The sequence below is a fragment of the Hemicordylus capensis genome, chromosome 1 (genome assembly GCF_027244095.1).
Source record: "Hemicordylus capensis ecotype Gifberg chromosome 1, rHemCap1.1.pri, whole genome shotgun sequence".
Taxonomy (NCBI): Eukaryota; Metazoa; Chordata; class Lepidosauria; order Squamata; family Cordylidae; genus Hemicordylus; species Hemicordylus capensis.
Genome location: NC_069657.1, coordinates 341,441,406 through 341,457,262, shown reverse-complemented (window position 1 = coordinate 341,457,262; position 15,857 = coordinate 341,441,406). Strand labels below are relative to the sequence as shown.

The following is a 15,857-nucleotide window of genomic DNA, read 5'->3' as shown; positions in this document are numbered from 1 at the left end:
AACTTTGGTAGTGGTTGGTATACAAATATGATAAGTAAATAAATTAAACAGGCAAATGTTACTTATCTAATGTGTAGATTTCTACTAGATAAGAGTCAAATTGCCTTTAAGATGCAGGGAAGGGTGCAGTGTTCCTTCTAACAGGGATTCCCAGATGTTGCTCACTACAATTCCCAGAATCCCCAGTTGCAAAGGCTTTTGTTTGGGGATTCTGGAGTTGCAGTCAACAACATCTGGGAATTCTTGTTAGAGGGAACACTGGAAGGGTGAGGAATATTATATGCTATATCACAGTATTGTATGATGCTGATACACTCCACCTGGCAATCTCTTCTTGGCACAGTTGACTTGCCCATACTGTTTTGCCATTGCGATATCCTGAGTCAGCTTGCAATGTCAGAGCAAAACCAAAGCTTTTGGCTGATGAAGTGGTCATTGCATCCCTTCCAAAATGTTTTGATCTTGGTGCAAGAGTTCATAGAATTGGAATTGGGGTCAAATAATAACAGGTGCAGCATATTTTAAATAATACAACCTTTATTACAAAACATGGATCAATCCTTTGGTACAGGCAAAATCTATTGGAAAGAAAATGCTTTAACTGGGTGATGAAGCAATAAACCCACACTTGAACTCAAATGAAAAGCTTGTGTTCTGGGCATTGCAAAGCGAGGAAAGACACAATACACCAAAAAAAGATGGTAACCAATATCATTTCTCATGCTGAAATAAAACAAATTAAAATAAGTTACAAATGCCATTAATTTACTTTGGAAATATGGATAAGCAGAATTTTGAGATCACTGAAGAAGTTAGATTTGAGAAAGGGAAGCACCGGATACACTCGGAAGAGTTTCAGTATCTTAGATGATCCCAATGCATCTTGACATTTTGAAGGGATGAAGAAAATGCATTTCTCAGTTTTCTTTACACTCTGGTACATCTCTGCACAGAGTGCAAACCTCAAAAGGGCTTTATGAGGTCATCAACATGTGACATTCTATTTCCTTTAAAGATCAATCATCCTGCTATGTAAAAAATTCACTGGGCTTTATTTAGATTCAGATCCTGGGGAAGTATACTTTGATGTCTGTGGGGGATGGTGTGAGGGGAAAGAAAAGCTTACTCAATAAGGAAGGCCTTTCCAGATACTAGCACAATAGATGTGCAGTTATTACAGGGGATCAGGGATATCCCATTTTCCCAGTGGGAAATATTCTCTTGCTGGAAAAATGCACGACTGCCACCAGCCAGCACACAAATTGTCACTGCTGTGTGGAACATGATTTTGTGAGAGAGTCAGGGACTGTGCCCATTTTGTGACCACAACAGCCCTATTCGGACATTATGCTGTACAAGTGTACAGATGGCTGTACACTCATACGTGTGTTTGTGTGAATGACTGTACCTGTGTTCATTTTAAAAGTGAACCTGGATACAGGCCCCTCAAATATATGGTACAGAGGAAGGTACTACTGTACCTGTGCTCAACATAATGTGTGAATACTATGTACAGATCTGTACCTGTGTATACTGTACACTTATTGAGCGTGTGTCGGACATATCTTGTGAATAGGGCTAATGAATCATTTATTTTTCACATCTTTAGAGGATGCTCATTCTACTGTTGGGTGGTGCAACAGTGTTCTCACGAACCTCTTAAACAAAGGAAGTGGTGGACACCAGCAAGGCTATCCCTCCCTTCTCTTGCATCAATGCCCTTCCATTTTGGAACCTTTTAAAAATATATTGTTCTTTCAAAGCTGTGTGTTCTCCTTCTCCAACACGGTATCTCACACATACTATGACTTATTTCTGTAAAACTAAGAACCACTGAACAGACCCTCTGACCACAGCAATGTGAACTCCTACCTATGTTACGTCGGTGTACTGCACCACTAGCTCTGGAGTTAGCAATTTTTGTAACTTTTAAAAAGTAAACCAAACCCCCTACCCCAAAGAAATAATCACAGTGGCTGACATCGACTATGAAAAAGGGGCAATTTTCAGCAATCTCTTCTTCCCTCCAAAGCCCACTGTACTTCTCAAAAATATGTCCCTAAGGGTGGTGCGAACCTTAGACATGTTTTCGAGACATGTTTTCTTTTCAGAAGAAAGAGGAGATTGCGGGAAATTGCCTTCCCTCTGTAGCACATACCCAGAGATACTCTGCATATCAGCCAGCAGTTTTATACTAACTTAACATTGGTGGGTGTTTGGTTGTATTTAATTATTTACACCGGTGGTCCCCAAACTGTGGTCTGTGTACCCCAGGGGTACTTGAGAACCTTCCTGGCTTTACCATGTAGTTCTCTGTGCATTAACCTCTCTCTGTTCCAGGCCTCTCTTTTGTGTGCTGCTTAACTGTTGGGGTGACACAGCATTGTACAAAGGCCTTGCAATCTGGTCTGTGGTCTCAGGAGAGGTAACTACCCATCAAAGCTTGGGAACCACTGATTTTTACTATTCAAAGGGATGACCGCAAACCATTCTAAACCTTATGTACATTCTGCAAATATTCATTGACTGTGATCTACAGGCAAAGAGTTTGCTATTTGGTGGACCAGGCAACATCACTGAAGCCCTTCAGTAGCCTCTCATTCATGTCACCCAGCTACAAGTATTGTATATTGCAGAGTCCTGCACACACTGGGAGCGAATCTGTTTGTGATCATCACCAAACAATTAATTTGTGGACATTAGGAATCCATGCTTTTCCCTTCTGCTTCTTGATTTTCCATTGTGGTGTCAGATGATGATGCTTCTCCGCCTTCAGCTCCTTCATCTAAAGAGATATGTACATGAGAGACAACATATTAGATGTACATGGAATGGCTAGGTAAAAAAAAAAAAAGATCATTAGGAGTTTGAATAAACAGCATTTTGAATAACATGAAGCTACACTGCATTCAGAACATGTATGGAATCCTATAGTAAGGTTTGAATGACTGATATTAAGGTTGTTTACATGACCACTTTGGGTTGCGTTGGCAAAGGCAAGGCGGAAGGCAGGATCATTCCTACCTTTCCCCACACGACCTCCGGTGCCTCGCAAATTGCACCACATGCATACCCACATGCAGTGAGCAGCATGGTGATCTGGAGGCTGATTTTGACCTCAGACCACCACCTGGGCCTCAGTTCCTGTGGAACTTCTACCTGTGCTATTGCTGTGTAATCCACGCCTGCTACCTGGTAAGTCCTCCAGTGTTTGGCATATTTCATTCATTCATTCATTCATTCATATACCGCCCTTCCAAAAATGGCTCAGGGCAGTTTAGATCAAAACAAAACAATTAAAATCAATTAACAGTTAAAAACAAAACTATAAAAACAGCATAAAACTAATTAACAATTAAAACATTTAAACAGTTTAAAACCCTGGAGAACTAGGGTGAACATTTACAGCAGTTAAAAACAATTTGCAACAGTATTAAAAACCCAGGAAGGCCAGGCCAAACAGATAGGTTTTAAGGGCTCTCTTGAAGGTCAGTAAGGAATTAAGATTACGAATTTCTGCTGGGAGTGCATTCCACAGCCCCGGGGCAGCTAGAGAGAAGTCCCGCCTCTGAGTCACCACCAGACAAACCAGCAGTAACGAGAGACGGACCTCCTCAGATGACCTTAACGTGTGGTGGGGATCATGTAGAAGAAGGCGCTCTCTAAGATAACTCAGACCTAAGCCGTTCAGGGCTTTAAAGGTAATAACCAGTACTTTGCATTTTTCCTGGAAACATATCGGCAGCCAGTTTAACTGTTTCAAAACAGGCATAATATGGTCTCTCCGAGGTGCCCCAGAGACCAATCTGGCTGCCGCATTCTGAACTAACTGAAGTTTTTGAACTACGTACAAAGGCATCCCAACGTAGAGTGCATTGCAATAGTCAAGCCTGGAGGTTACCAGCTGATGCACCACTGTTTTGAGGTCAGCGTCTTCAAGGAATGGGCGCAGCTGTTGAATTCACAGCTGTGGGCATGAAGCCCCAGAATGACACTGGGGGAATGAAGCCCAGCCTCCAGGAATCCCACAATACACTGTGTGAGCAGTGTGGTGCATTCTGGAAATCCCTGAGGCCAGATCGCTCCTGCCCCCAGCCTCTATTATTAAAATGGCTGTCAGCAGCCTGTTCGGCCACACAATTGGGAAGTGGGGTAGGAAGGTGCATGTGTGCCCTCCTACCTCACTTTTAGCCTAGGAAAAACCTGCCCTACATGGTTGAGGAGAGCTGGGATTTTGTGAATGGCCTCAATGCATGCTAATTTTCCTGTGTAGGGAAAAGCATGTACAAATTATGAAGGCTAGCGTACTGCTTTTTTCTCTCCAGAGACAGATGAACTGGGCAGCTATAGAGGCTCTCTGACATCGTACATAGGCAGTCACTGAGACTCTCCAGCAGTATATAAAGTTGAGTTAGCAAATAGTAAAGCCCTTAGCAAGCATGGTACAGTCATTTACACAAAAACATGTATGAGTGTACAGAGATCTGTACACTCATGCAAAAGGCCTGGTTCACACTGTCCTTTGAATCTAGGTTTAATGTGGGTTACCTAGAGTAGTGTGATGGCATGAACCCATGCCAAGATGGGAACCTCAGATTCATCTTGGGCCATAAACCACCTTGGTGTGGGCTCATACACTAATGTTGATAACCCACATTAAACCTAGATACTAATGATTGTGGGAACAGGCCACAACATCTGAATGGGGTTTTAGTTTCCAAGAACCTTGTGTATTACCTTCTGACATAGAGAGCTCAGCTAATTTGTGAGGCAGGTCTGATGTCCCAGCCCCAGCAGAAGAACCCAGAATATCTGGTAAGGCATTTCGGCGGCCTGCTCTTCCCGATGCTGCAAAATCAGTGACCACAGGCTCCACATCAGTCATCTCTGACTCCTTTCCTCATAGCAACATCTGCTGAAAAGCACAGAGTAAAAAGAAGAGCCTTAGTTTCTACAGTCTGGTGTCAGAACATGAAGTAATCTTGTTATTTAACAGAGTAAGGTAGGTTGCCTTTTGAAAACTGAAATGTCAGTCGGCTGAGGGGAGCATTGAAACCACTTGTACCTTAGTAAATGTCAGAGGTTTCAACACACCACTGCCGAAACTTTATCTCAAGAATCTATTTCACTTTTTTTAAAAACTCTTTGCTTTTCATTTATTTTCCAGTCACCAACACAGACTTGGACATAATAGAAGCCTCTCAGCATCAATGAATAGGACAAAGAGAAGCAGCCATATACTTCCTGCAAGTCTTCATGTTTGTGTGAATAGTGTTTTGTGTGTGTGTTTTGTAGTTTCTGTGGTTAGGTTTACCACTCAGAACACTGACATTCTACCTTACTGTCCTGTCTTAGAGGACCATTTCATGGAGTGTTTTAGGCTGAAACAAAACCTTCCTCCACAATCTGAAAGAGCTGTAAAAAGAAAGCTTTATTTCAAATGTATGTCATAGTGATAAAGCTGCAGAAAACTTCATGCATTTCACAGCGGGGGGAAGATCCAATTGTTTTGTGTTATATGAATAAGAGTTTCCCAGAATAGTACAGCTGTATGAATAAGGTGTTCCCAGTATTGTTGTGATAGTGAGATCTAATGGCACACCATGGGGACATGATTTTTTTGACATATTAACACCAAAATATGTTTTTCCTCTGCAATCCAAAAAAAATCTTTTGCATGGTTTGTGAGATCAAGAAGGGGAGAGGGAGAAGTCCTGTTCTGTTCTTTAAGTAACTGCAGGGTGGACTTTCCAATCATTTCTGGAGCCTGGCTGTGGCAGGTGTGGGCAAAGGCAGCAAAGTGGCTGGTGAGGAAAGCAACTGGGTCCAGCAGCCTTTTTGGACAGACCATCCTAATAGGTCCATCACCCCTGCAGGGGTGGATTGTGGCTGTGAAACCAACCTTTGGCAGTCTCTTTTCACATTCATCCTTAACTTCTTTCATTTCATTCCACAGTTCCTCTGGTTCCCTATCAGTAAGGTTCAGAAAGTGGTTCCTGGTGTTCTCTTTGAAAATGGTGGGTACTTTTTCAAGATAATACCATGGAAGCTAGATAGCTTTGTTTTTCCACTTTAGTTTGACTTGTAACTTTCACATGAGCAGTTCGTGATCTTTTCCACAGTTGGCCCCCAGCCATGTCTTTGCTGTTATAATTGAGTTCTTCCACCTCCTTGCAACAATAATGTAATTAATTTGATTTCTGTGTACTCCATCTGGTGATGTCCATGTGTATAGGTGCCGCTTTGGTTGTTTGAAGAATGTGTTAGCAATGAAGAGATCATTGGCTTTGGCAGAAACTAATAAGTCATTCTCCTGCTTCGTTTCCATTTCCTAGGCCATATAGGCCAACTGTGTTTTCCTCCTTACCTTTTCCAGTTTTGGCATTCCAGTCTCCAATCACCAGCATCACATCTTGCTTGCATGCTCTGTCAATTTCACACTGAACTTGAGCATAAAACTCATCAACTTCCTCTTCTTCTGCATTGGTCATTGGGGCATAGACTTGAAGAACTCTCAAGTTAAAGGGTTGTCCACGAAATCTAATTGATATTAGTCGGTCACTAACTGCATTGTACCCAAGTACTGTCATTGTGATATCCTTCCTATGAAAGCAACACCGTTCCTCCTTTGGTTTTCGTGTCCTGAGTAGTAAACAATATAATTTTCTGACTGAAAGTGTCCCATTCCAGTCCATTTTAAATCACTGATGCCCAAGATGTCAATCTGTAGTCGATTCATTTCATCTTTCACTGTGTCAGGCTTTCCCATATTCATGCTTCTTACGTTCCACGTTCCCATTGTAATTCTGTCTTTGCAGCTTCAGATTTTCTTTTCTTGCATGGCAACATCAGCTGCTAGACGTCCAAAAGGCTTTAGTCTAACCGCATCATAAACACCATTGGTACTCTGAGAGATCCTCAGCTCTTTCTCAGTAGCATGTTGAGTGCCATCCGACCTGAGGGGCCCATCATCAAGCACTACATCGACAATCATTCCATTTTGTCTATCCGGGTGGTTTTCTCCCGTGCAGTATGAAATGGTGCCTTTGTTGTTGTCACTGAAGTGATCGTCTGCCTCCAGCACCTTCCTATATCGCTGCTGCGCAATATCGGTGCCTGCTTGCTTTAGCTGGGAAGCTGGGATGACCTTTGCACTTTGGGTGACCCTGCTGGGAGTATATCTCCCAATGTACTTCACTCATTCCTCCCAGGAACACCCCTTCCCGCCATGATGAGGCAGCATAGCAGGACTTGGGGAGGGGTAGGAGGACACACCGTTACCATAGTTACCCTAACACATAGTTACCATCTCTAAAATCACAAGTCAATTGTAATTAATTAATAAAGAGCTTTGGGTTTTAAAGCTTTTGGTATATACAGAAAACACATTGAGGTAACTCAGGGTAGGAATTTTCTTTTTAAAAACTATAAATTTTCACTGCCTAATTGAGAGTCATAGAAAAGTAGTCTCAGTCCTTGATTGCTGCTAAGAAACATTGGTTTTTGTTTTAGATCTATGAAAAAAGTATTTACATCACAGTGTAAGATGTATTTGCAACCTGATCAAGATAAACCTATAAACATTTTGTACTGAAATATAAACTTCTGCTTTCACTGTCACTAACTATTCTTGGGAGACTAGTTAATAATAGCTTAATAGCTCCTATTAAGTTCAGATCATTTTGACCCAGCCATGGCTCATACACTTGAGTCAAATATTGCCAGCAATAAGGAGAGTGAGAGAGCCCAATATCCCCCCAAAGATCAGCTATCTGTCAGCAACATTTCCTCAGTGCCAGCCTAAATGGGCAAAAAGAGTCACAGGCACAAAGAAGTGTTCATTTTCAACATGCAACAAAAGAAAACAGTCTCTTCAGCATCATCATTATGGTCCAACTAGGGTTAAAAAAATGTTCATAGTGGATGGAAGTAATGGGATCTCTAATGAAGGTGTTAATCCCAGTGTGCCTTCTCTTCTCCCTCCATTATGACAGAGCTTGTTATCAAACCTCTCTCTCCATGCTCCCCTCTGAATTTAAGGCTTAAACACACAAGAACATGATATTTCTGGGTAGAGATGCATGCAAATGCACATTAATAGTTCGCTTGGGGAAGGAAACAGTTCCTTGGGAAATGTCATCCAGCCTAGTTGCTTCCACTCTACGCAGGATGCGGAAAGGAAAGGCATCACTGCTTGCCATTTTTAGATTGTTTTAGAAAGGATGGGAACATTCTCTCTTTATTACAAAGAGTGTACTGTTCCTAACCCCTCAAAGAGAACTTGATGTTTATGTATGTGGAGGGCTAGATTTCATCAGTTTCTCTCTCTGTGTGTGTGTGTGTGTGTGCGCATGTGTGTGCGCGCATGCGTGTGCGCAGGGGGGTTAAGATTCTCTAGTTTAGTAACTCATTCTTGTATAAGGGAGATGGGGTTGAGCTTCTGCTTTGCATGCAGAAGGTCCAAGGTGCTATTCTTGGTAGGGCCGGGAGAACAACACCTGCCTGAAACCCTGGAGAGCTGCTGTCAGTCAGGGTTGACAATACAAAGGTAGACAGACCAATTGTCTGACTTGGTCTAAGGCAGCTTCCTATGTTACCTATGATATATTCAAACCTAATTGCAAAAGAGGAGAGTATGTGAGGAACACTGGTGGTGATTATTATTTTTCTTTTTAATATAAAGCCCATGTAATACAGCAGTGTAATCAACCCAGGTCAAACCCACTCTTCCCCTACTCTCTCCCTCTCTGTGCGAGAGTATGCATGTCTGTAGCCTTTTGGTGTGCACACCAAGTACAGATGGGCCTACTGACTTGTAACAGGAGCAGTCAGTGCCTTACATTCCGCACAGAGAGCCACCGACCCAAGGGAGAAGCATGCTTGCTGTTTCTGATCTAGTGTACACCCGATCCCTGCTGCTTCCAAAGTGGAGAGGCTCCGTGTCTACTAAGGAGTGTGCTGACACATTCACAACAGTACTCCCATCATTCCCAAAGATGCAGGTGGCGGGGGGAGTGGACCAGAAAAAGCGGGCATTCCTCTCCCTTAGATTGGCAGCTCACTGTGCAGAATGTAAGCTAGTGGTTATTATAGTTTCCTGAAACCTCGGGGAGGGGCACCCGCTCTAAATGGCATCCCTTATGTGATTCCTGTTGAATGCAGCAGCATATGAAATGCCCATAACAATGGCAGTCTTCCATTCCGCTGCTGTAACATTTAAAAGGTTCTTTCCTAGGTGATGCCATGCCCAGCTAAGGCCTAGCTGGCATGCAGGTACTATATGTGGGGCAGGGGATTTTAGTGTTATAGCAGCCACATGGAGTTCTCCCATATGTCAGCTCTTTTGGGTGGCACTAAATACCAATTTAATTGTAACTGTAACACCTAGGACTGGGTCTCACGATCCGTGAGACCCGGTTTGGGGCGGTGAGAGGGAACAGCGGGCTAAGCCCGCTCTCCCCACTCACGAGCAGGGAGGGAGCCCTGGGCTGCCGGATCAGCCGCCCATACGATTGCCGGCTCCGACGGAGCTGGCGGGGGCTGGGGAGCTCGGGGGCCACATGGCCCCCGGAAGCCCCAGTATGCTGTGTGTGAGCGTGCGGGGCTTACTGGGGAGACCCCCGGAGCTGGGAGGTGCCTTTTCGCCTCTCCTCCCAGGGTCTACTCATGAGTAGGCGCTGCACGAAGCCACACCGCGGCTACTCACGATTCTAAAAACCAGGTTTGTGGAGCGCTCACTCCGCAAACCTGGTTTTGGGGCAGGGGTTCTTGAGCGGGTTACCCGCTCCAGAACTACTGGGCTCGCAGCCGAGCCCGGTGGTTCTGACGATCGGCAAAAATCGGGCTAGCAGAGGCTAGCCCGATTTTTTGCTGATTGTCAGAATATCCCCCTAGTTTCATTGCATCTAAATTGGGTGTTAGAGCTACATTAGACCCAAGAGAAATTGATACCTACTTATTCTGGCCTAATTTCTAAATATTTTTATATAGTTAGCAGCAGCAACAATATCTGTGAGCCTGCCTTGCTTGTTCTGGAACAAACTGTTTTTGTACATGAACAGCGACCCACAGCAAACAAGATTACAGAGGCTGGGCAATATCAATTTCCTCCAGTCAAAGCTAGGGAACTTATACTGTCTTTCACCATGCAGAAACTAAATCTTCCTATGATGGCACATATTCATACCAGCAGGGCAAAGACAAGAAGTCTGCACCTGGCTTCCCCTTCTGATCTCACACCAGCCCTAGCAGGTCATCTCCTAGGTTTAACAGGGCTATTTTAAAGAAGTTTTAGGTTACAATCAGGACTGCTCAAAACCTATTGTGTCAAGATTATTTGCACAGTAATCTTTCATCACAATCTTGAGGCATTGTGTGAATCCTTTCCTAAGCATTATTGGGCAATGTGATTCATAGAAACATATTAATGATTTGCAAAATGCCACATGCTTAGCCAATAACCAAATGCAAAAAGCCTGACAACCACATCCCATCACTTTAACTCCTACAAGTATAGAGCCATACAGTGAAGCAAGTCTCACGATCAGTGAGACCCGCCTTAAGGGGTTTGCGGAGAGAGTGGGCTTAGCCCGCTCTCCGCACAATCACAACTGCAGCCCTAGGTGGCCGGATCAGCCGCCCACACGACCGCTGGCTCCGTCATGGAGCCGGTGGGGGCTGCGGGGATCGGGGCCATGTGGCCCCCGGAGGTTCCTGGATGCCCCATGCAAGTGCGCGGGGCATGCTGGAGAGACCCCGTAGCCCAGGGGTCTCCTCATGTGTTGCCATGGCACGGAGCCGCGCCACAGCAATACACAATCAAAAAGACAAGGTTAACAGAGCACTCTCTCCGTTAACCTCAGCTAAGGGGAGGGGCACTTTGGCAGGTTTGCTTCCGGGAGTTGCGCGGCTCCCATTGCAGCACACAATTGGCCGGAATCAGGCTAGGCTCCCTTAGCCTAATTTCAGCCGATCGTGAGAATAGCCTCAGTATCTACCAAAGCTTACTGCATGCCTGCATCAGAGATGCAACATCCTTGACTTGCATCCTGATTCCTCTAGTTTGCTAATGAATGACTAAAGACTATCAATAGCCTCCTCCACGGTGGCAAAATTATATGCTACAGAACTTCTAATTTACTGCCCTGGCTTAAGTGATAACCATTACGATATTTATGAGACAAATGATCAAACCACAAAATCTTTCCATGTTTTTCTTGTATTGCTGTACAAGTTCCTTACTAGCCCTAGAATAAAATTCTCATTACAAGCATGTCTGCTAGGCATATCTCCAAGACAGGCAGGGGCCCGATAGGAACACGTACCTGAAGAAGAGACCAGCCCAGCTGGAGAGCTTGTTATCCTATCCTGCTGATAGTTGATCCAGTAAAACTATTATCAGAGCACTTTGCGATTTTGTCAGGGAACTATCTAATCTAGCATGCTGTTGCTCACAGTGACCATCAAGCAGGACATAGAGGTAAATAGCCCTCTCTTGCCTTTGCTTCTCAGTAAGTGATATCCAGTAGTGGCACCTTGAGTAATGTGAGCAAGCAAGATACCTGCTGCAATATGAAGAATTCATTTTTGTATTTCTGACTGTAAATGCTGCAATTGTTGTTCATTATATATATTTGTGGTTGCACAAGATTCTTTGGAGATGAAACCCGAGTACTATTCTAAATCTCAAAATATCACACCAGTGGGCCTTTCAGATGTCATGTGGAGCCGAGATTAAGTTTGGGCTTTGTTCAATGTCCCTGAGCCCTGGGAGAATGTGCTTTATCTTCCCTTGCCTCTGCAAACCTTGGAAGAATTCTACTTCCAGGAGAAGTAGTTGGAAAGTAGGGTTGATTAAAAAAAATAGATTTTTATTCATCATTTTAAGTCAGATTTTTGATTTAAATCTGATTTTAATATTAAAAAGTAAAGAACCTAGGTCAAAGGTATCATCAAGGATAATAATCACAACTTGTAGTTCTATGAATATGTTAGGAGCGGTATATGGGGATGAGAGAACAGACCTGGTCATTCTTATTCTGCAGGTGGTGTACAGTCTTGCAGAACACATAGTCAAGCCCTTGTCCTTCTCTTTCTCTTTGTGCAAAGACAAAGAAGGTCAATAAATGAATAGAGGATTTGGGGGGATGGAGTAGATCTGAGCAAGGAGGAGGAAGCTAGACATAAATGCAAGGGATAGAGGAGGGGAACAGAAAGGGAAAGCAAAAGTGAACAGGACGTATTCATGCAGTCTTGAGGAAAGCTTTTCTGAGTGTATCCTCCACTGTAGAAGAGAAATGCATGTTATGGCAGCAGGCTTTAAAAGAGACCCCATTTGGGAAAACTTCAGTGAAATTACTGTACCTGTGGGTAAGACAGGAATAAGTGCAAAATGCAAACAGTGTAACCAAAAAAAAATTTAAAAAATTGCAAAGCCTGGTTGCCCAAATAAACTAGGGATGTGCACAAAACCGGTTCACCTGGTTCGGTTCAAATTCAAACCGGGTACGAACTGGGAGGGGGAAATTTGGTTTTGGGTTGGCTCGAAACCCCCCCCCTTTGGTTCAAATTCGAACCGTTCTGAACTGGTTTGAACTGGTTCAAACCTCCAAAAGTGGGTGGAGTGGTAGTTGGCACCCATGGGTGTCTACCACCCAAACCCCCAAGCAATCAGACACTCCTATGATTTTTTAAAATGAATATTTGAAATATTTTTAATTATTTTTTTCATGGGGTAAAATGGGACTCCAACCAGCCCATTATCCCCTATTGTGGAGCACCTTGGGGCACAAAAGTGGGGTGGGTGGTAGGCACACAAGGGTGCCTACCACCCACCAAACCCCAAGGCAATCAGACACTCCTCCGATTATTGGTGAATTTTAAAAGTATTTTTGAATTCCTCATGGGGAATAATGAGGATTCCAGCAAATGTATCATTTCACGTCGGGGGGAAAGGGGTGGCTTAGAGCAGAGTGTGATGGGTGGTAGTTCCCAAGAGGGGCATGGAAGTGCCTACCACTCACCCCACTTTTGTGCCCCAAGGTGCTCAATAATAGGGGATAATGGGCTGGTTGGTGTCCCATAATACCCTATGAGAAAAATAATTAAAATTTCAAATATTCATAAAAAATCATAGGAGTGTCCGATTGCTTCAGGGTTTGGGTGGTAGTTGAGATCCATGGGTGATCCACAATAGGGAATAATGGGCTGGTTCGAGTCCCATTATAGCCTATGAGGGGAAAAAACATTTTTTTCAAAAATTCATTAAAAAAAAATTGTACGAGTGTCCGATTGTTTTGGGGGTTGGGTGGTAGGCACCCATGAGTGCCAACTACCACCCCACCCACTTTTGGAGGTTCAAACCAAACTCCCCAGTTCGGTTTGAATTTGAACCTGCAGCTCGAACCTGATGGCTGGTTCAGTTCAAATTTCAACCATCATACCAAACCAGTTCAAATTTGAACCGGTTCAAATTCAAACTGGTTTGCACATCCCTAGAATAAACCAGCATAATGAGAATTGTCTACCTATTATATTGTGTATCTACCTTTTAAAAATGAAACCTACACCTATCTGAATATGCATTGTATTAGATAGCAAGGATGCACTTTTACTAGAAAACGATGATTAAATTGAATCTTTCTGACTAGTGATTTAAATAATTAAAATACAGCCCTCTGGTGAAGCGATTTAAATTGTGATTTAAATCAAAATCAACCCTGTTGGAATGCTGCCGGTTAGAAAGAAACCAGAATTGGTCATGATGTCTGAACCTATCCAAAGTTGCAAAATAAACCATGATCTTAACCCAAGGTTTGAAGATGGGTTCAGATTGTGGTTAATGGTGCAACTTTGGACAGAATAATTCAGGATATGTTGGTTTGGACATCGCGACCAGTCCTGACTTATTTCTAACCACAATGGGAAACAGAATTCTTCTGAGGCTCATGTTGACAGGGGAAAAAGAAATGCTTTTCCTGAGGCTCAAGGATGTCTCATGAAGCCAAGATTTAATATTGACTTCATATGACATCTGAACCAGCCCACTGACTGCATGATAAACAAGGACAGCCTATCACTACTTTTAGATGCATGTACCTGCATCTAAGATATGTTAGGCCACCTAATGGTGCAGTGGGGAAGTAACCTGCCTAGAGAGCAGGAGGCTGATGGTTCGAATCCCCGCTGGTGTGTTTCCCAAACTCCTATATCGGGCAGCAGAGATATAGGAAGGTGCTGAAAGGCATCATCTCATACTACGTGGGAGATGGTAATGGTAAACCCCTCCTGCATTCTACCAAAGAAAACCACATAGCTCTGTGGTCACCAGGAGTCAACACCGACTCAACAGCACAACTTTACCTATATGTTACATACATATCTGTTGCATTCACATTTAATACTTTTAGTTGTACACCTAAAAATATAATGCATGAAGTGTCCCAAAAAGTAGCACTCAACTTTAGTACCTGCAATTTCCACTGTCTACAGAACTTCAGAAACCTATGATTGAGTGTGTGTGTGTGTGTGAGTGAGAGAGAGAGAGAGAGAGAGAGAGAGAGAGGGAAATAGGAAGTGAGTCACATGCAACATGCAATAATTCACAGCTGTGCTCTGTTCTGCAGGAACTAACATTGTGATCCTAAGCATAATTGCTCAGAAGTAAAGTCCACGGGACTAACTCTTAAGTTAGCATGTGCAAAACTAACTAGATCAAATTTATTGTTTTCTGCTCACAATGTTGTACTTCCATCGGTTATACAACTACATGGAGAAACTTCCTTATAACAGCTGCAGCCATATAACTGCAGCAGGATAAAAGAGGGTGGCTACAATAACTGAAATGGGTTTGGGTGTCTGTGTAGTGAGTTAGTTCACTCCAAAATTTATCCTTGCAATTCTGCACCCAGGTACATGGTCATGTGGAGAACACAAGCACTGCTTGTTAGCGTGAAATGGACTTAGTAATGGTCTCCTGGCTGTAACATTTCTGTAGCCCAAAGCTGAAGTGAAAATTCAACCCTGGCTGAAGCATTTTCACAGAAACCCTGAGTTGTATTTCCAGATAACTTGTCTCCATTTTTATGAAAGTCTTTCCATGACGTGCACTTACACTTTATTAGATTAGTTCTGTCTCAACACAGCCTTTGCTAAGTTTTGTCATTTGTTTTCCCACATGCTGCACAAGTACTCATCAGATATAAACTTTCTTCTTATGCATTCTGTTAACACACAGGCTCTGTTATCTCCATAAAGTTGTCTGCTTTAATGATTTAAATGAAGTAATCAACAGAAAAATCTGTCTCAGGTCAGGGTGACTCAACATAAATCTGATTTGTAACTTCTCCCCCGCCCCAAAGCAAACTCGTCATTATTGTGCCTGTTCAGAATCCGTGTAATTGGAAGAGAGCATCTCCAGACAGTTTCTGCTTCTCAGTGCATAAATCTTCTTTCACATCTGGATACTTCTGGGCAGCCTGCAAAAGCAACTGCAGCATTCTATGCAAGAAGGACAGAGGAAAAAGCTCTGTCCTACTTGGCTCTTCAAAGTACCAAGCTACAGCAACCTTTGTACTGAAATTAGGCTCAGAGGGCCCACTAGGTAGGCTGTAGAATGAGGTGCAAGGGACCTATGACAGCCCTGCTCCCTCTGGACTCTTTTCAGTGCAAGAAAGAACAACAAGATGGTCCTGAACCATGCGGCAAGTACTCTATAAATTATAGCCAAATGGGGATGATTTGCTATGGAGTGGTTGTTTTTCTACATCTCCAAGGCAACCATAATGTGCTTCAGCTTTCATACACAGAATGAACTCCGAAATGGACTCTGTTTGGATCTGAATTCTTATCAGCATCAT

General features: G+C 43.3%; 1 protein-coding gene across 1 annotated transcript in view; it reads right to left on the bottom strand.

Moving 5' to 3' along the window:
- Positions 1-519: 519 nt before the first annotated feature.
- The window catches only part of PKIB (cAMP-dependent protein kinase inhibitor beta), a 56,910-nt gene continuing 41,572 nt past the window's right edge, over positions 520-15,857 (bottom strand). Inside the window, exons 2-3 of the mRNA XM_053283918.1 lie at positions 4,738-4,912; positions 520-2,785 (exon numbers count right to left, since the gene is read on the bottom strand). Of these exons, the coding sequence (XP_053139893.1) occupies positions 2,700-2,785; positions 4,738-4,885 (234 nt within the window). The 5' untranslated portion in view covers positions 4,886-4,912 and the 3' untranslated portion in view covers positions 520-2,699. The remainder of the gene's footprint in view (positions 2,786-4,737; positions 4,913-15,857) is intronic.